Consider the following 2478-nt stretch of genomic DNA (forward strand, 5'->3'; position numbering starts at 1 on the left):
GGGCGCGCGGCGGCGGCGTCACCCGCCAGCTCCGGTGACTGTACCCACCAAACCAGCCCTTTTCCACCCAGAACCCCCCCGGTTTGGGTGCCGTTAACGAGTGAGGGTCCCTCCCCCGCAGGCCCGGGACGGTGGCGTTACGGGAAATCCGGAGGTACCAGAAATCCACGGAGCTGCTGATCCGCAAACTGCCCTTCCAGCGCCTGGTCCGGGAGATCGCCCAGGACTTCAAAACCGACCTGCGCTTCCAGAGCGCCGCCATCGGCGCCCTGCAGGTGAGACCCCCCTCCCCCAAAAAACATCCCTGCTCTTGAGCTGAAATCCCCAATTCTGGGGGGTTATTGCCCAAAAAAACATCCCTGCATTTCGAGTTGAAATATTGCCCCAAAAAACCTCCCTTTTCTTGAGTTGAAATCCCCGGTTTTGGGGGGTTTATTGCCCCAAAAAACCTCCCTTTTCTTGAGTTGAAATCCCCGGTTTTGGGGGGTTTATTGCCCCAAAAAACCTCCCTTTTCTTGAGTTGAAATCCCCGGTTTTGGGGGGTTTATTGCCCCAAAAAACCTCCCTTTTCTTGAGTTGAAATCCCCGGTTTTGGGGGGTTTATTGCCCCAAAAAACCTCCCTTTTCTTGAGTTGAAATCCCCGGTTTTGGGGGGTTTATTGCCCCAAAAAACCTCCCTTTTCTTGAGTTGAAATCCCCGGTTTTGGGGGGTTTATTGCCCCAAAAAACCTCCCTTTTCTTGAGTTGAAATCCCCGGTTTTGGGGGGTTTATTGCCCCAAAAAACCTCCCTTTTCTTGAGTTGAAATCCCCGGTTTTGGGGGGTTTATTGCCCCAAAAAACCTCCCTTTTCTTGAGTTGAAATCCCCGGTTTTGGGGGGTTTATTGCCCCAAAAAACCTCCCTTTTCTTGAGTTGAAATCCCCGGTTTTGGGGGGTTTATTGCCCCAAAAAACCTCCCTTTTCTTGAGTTGAAATCCCCGGTTTTGGGGGGTTTATTGCCCCAAAAAACCTCCCTTTTCTTGAGTTGAAATCCCCATTTTTGGGGGGTTTATTGCACAAAAAAAAATCCCTTTATTTTGAGTTTCAATCCCCGTTTTTCGGGGGTTTATTTCCTCACAAAATATCCCTTTTCTTGAGTTTAAATCCACATTTTTGGGGGGTTTATTGCCCCACAAAACATCTCTTTTCTTGAGTTGAAATCCCTGTTTTGGGGGCATTTATTTCCCCACAAAACCTCCCTTTTTTTTGAGTTTAAATCCCCATTTTTGGGGGTTTTTGGGGTGGTTTATTTCCCCACAAAACCTCCCTTTTTTTTGAGTTTCAATCCCCATTTTTGGGGGGTTTATTTCCCCACAAAAACTGCCTTTTTTTTGTGTTTCAGTCCCCATTTTTGGGGTGGTTTATTTCCCCACAAAACCTCATTGTTTTTGAGTTCCAATCCCCATTTTGGGGTGGTTTTGGGGTGTTTATTTCCCTATCAAACCTCCCTATTTTTTAAGTTTAAATCCCCATTTTGGGTTTTTTTTGTGGGGGTTATTTCCCCACAAAACCTCCTTTTTTTTTTAAGTTTAAATCCCCATTTTCCAGTTTTTTTAGGTGGTTTATTTGCCCCCCAAACCTCCCTTATTTTTAAGTTTCAATTCCCATTTTGGGGGGTTTTTTGAGGGGGGTTTATTTCCCCATAAAACGTCCCTTTTTCTTGAGTTTCAATCCCCATTTTTGGAGGATTTATTTCCCCACTAAACCTCCCTTTTTTTTAAGTTTCAATCCCCATTTTCAGGGTTTTTTGGGGCGTTATTTCCCCACAGAACCTCTCTTTTTTTAAGTTTAAATCCCCATTTTGGGGGTGTTTTTTTAGGTGGTTTATTTACCCCAAAAACCTCCCTTATTTTTAAGTTTAAATCCCCATTTTGGGGGTGTTTTTTTAGGTGGTTTATTTACCCCAAAAACCTCCCTTATTTTTAAGTTTAAATCCCCATTTTGGGGGTGTTTTTTTAGGTGGTTTATTTACCCCAAAAACCTCCCTTATTTTTAAGTTTAAATCCCCATTTTGGGGGTGTTTTTTTAGGTGGTTTATTTACCCCAAAAACCTCCCTTATTTTTAAGTTTAAATCCCCATTTTGGGGGTGTTTTTTTAGGTGGTTTATTTACCCCAAAAACCTCCCTTATTTTTAAGTTTAAATCCCCATTTTGGGGGTGTTTTTTTAGGTGGTTTATTTACCCCAAAAACCTCCCTTATTTTTAAGTTTAAATCCCCATTTTGGGGGTGTTTTTTTAGGTGGTTTATTTACCCCAAAAACCTCCCTTATTTTTAAGTTTAAATCCCCATTTTTGGGGTGTTTTTTTTTTGGGGGGGGTGGGTTTTATTTCCCCTGCAGGAAGCCAGTGAAGCTTACCTGGTGGGTCTTTTTGAGGACACCAACCTCTGCGCCATCCACGCCAAGAGAGTCACCATCATGCCCAAGGACATCCAGCTGG

At 44.1% G+C, this 2478-nt stretch overlaps 1 protein-coding gene across 1 annotated transcript; it reads left to right on the plus strand.

Annotated features, from left to right (window-relative positions):
- Nucleotides 1-121: 121 nt before the first annotated feature.
- LOC104517870 (histone H3.3) lies at nucleotides 122-2474 on the plus strand (the record flags this gene model as incomplete). The annotated part of the gene is made up of 2 exons (XM_010176944.1): nucleotides 122-275; nucleotides 2379-2474. Coding segments are annotated over 2 exons (250 nt in total), but the record flags the coding sequence as incomplete, so codon positions are not given.
- Between the last annotated feature and the right edge of the window lie 4 nt (nucleotides 2475-2478).

Source organism: Antrostomus carolinensis, unplaced genomic scaffold (assembly GCF_000700745.2).
Source record: "Antrostomus carolinensis isolate BGI_N321 unplaced genomic scaffold, ASM70074v2 scaffold24961, whole genome shotgun sequence".
Classification (NCBI taxonomy): Eukaryota; Metazoa; Chordata; class Aves; order Caprimulgiformes; family Caprimulgidae; genus Antrostomus; species Antrostomus carolinensis.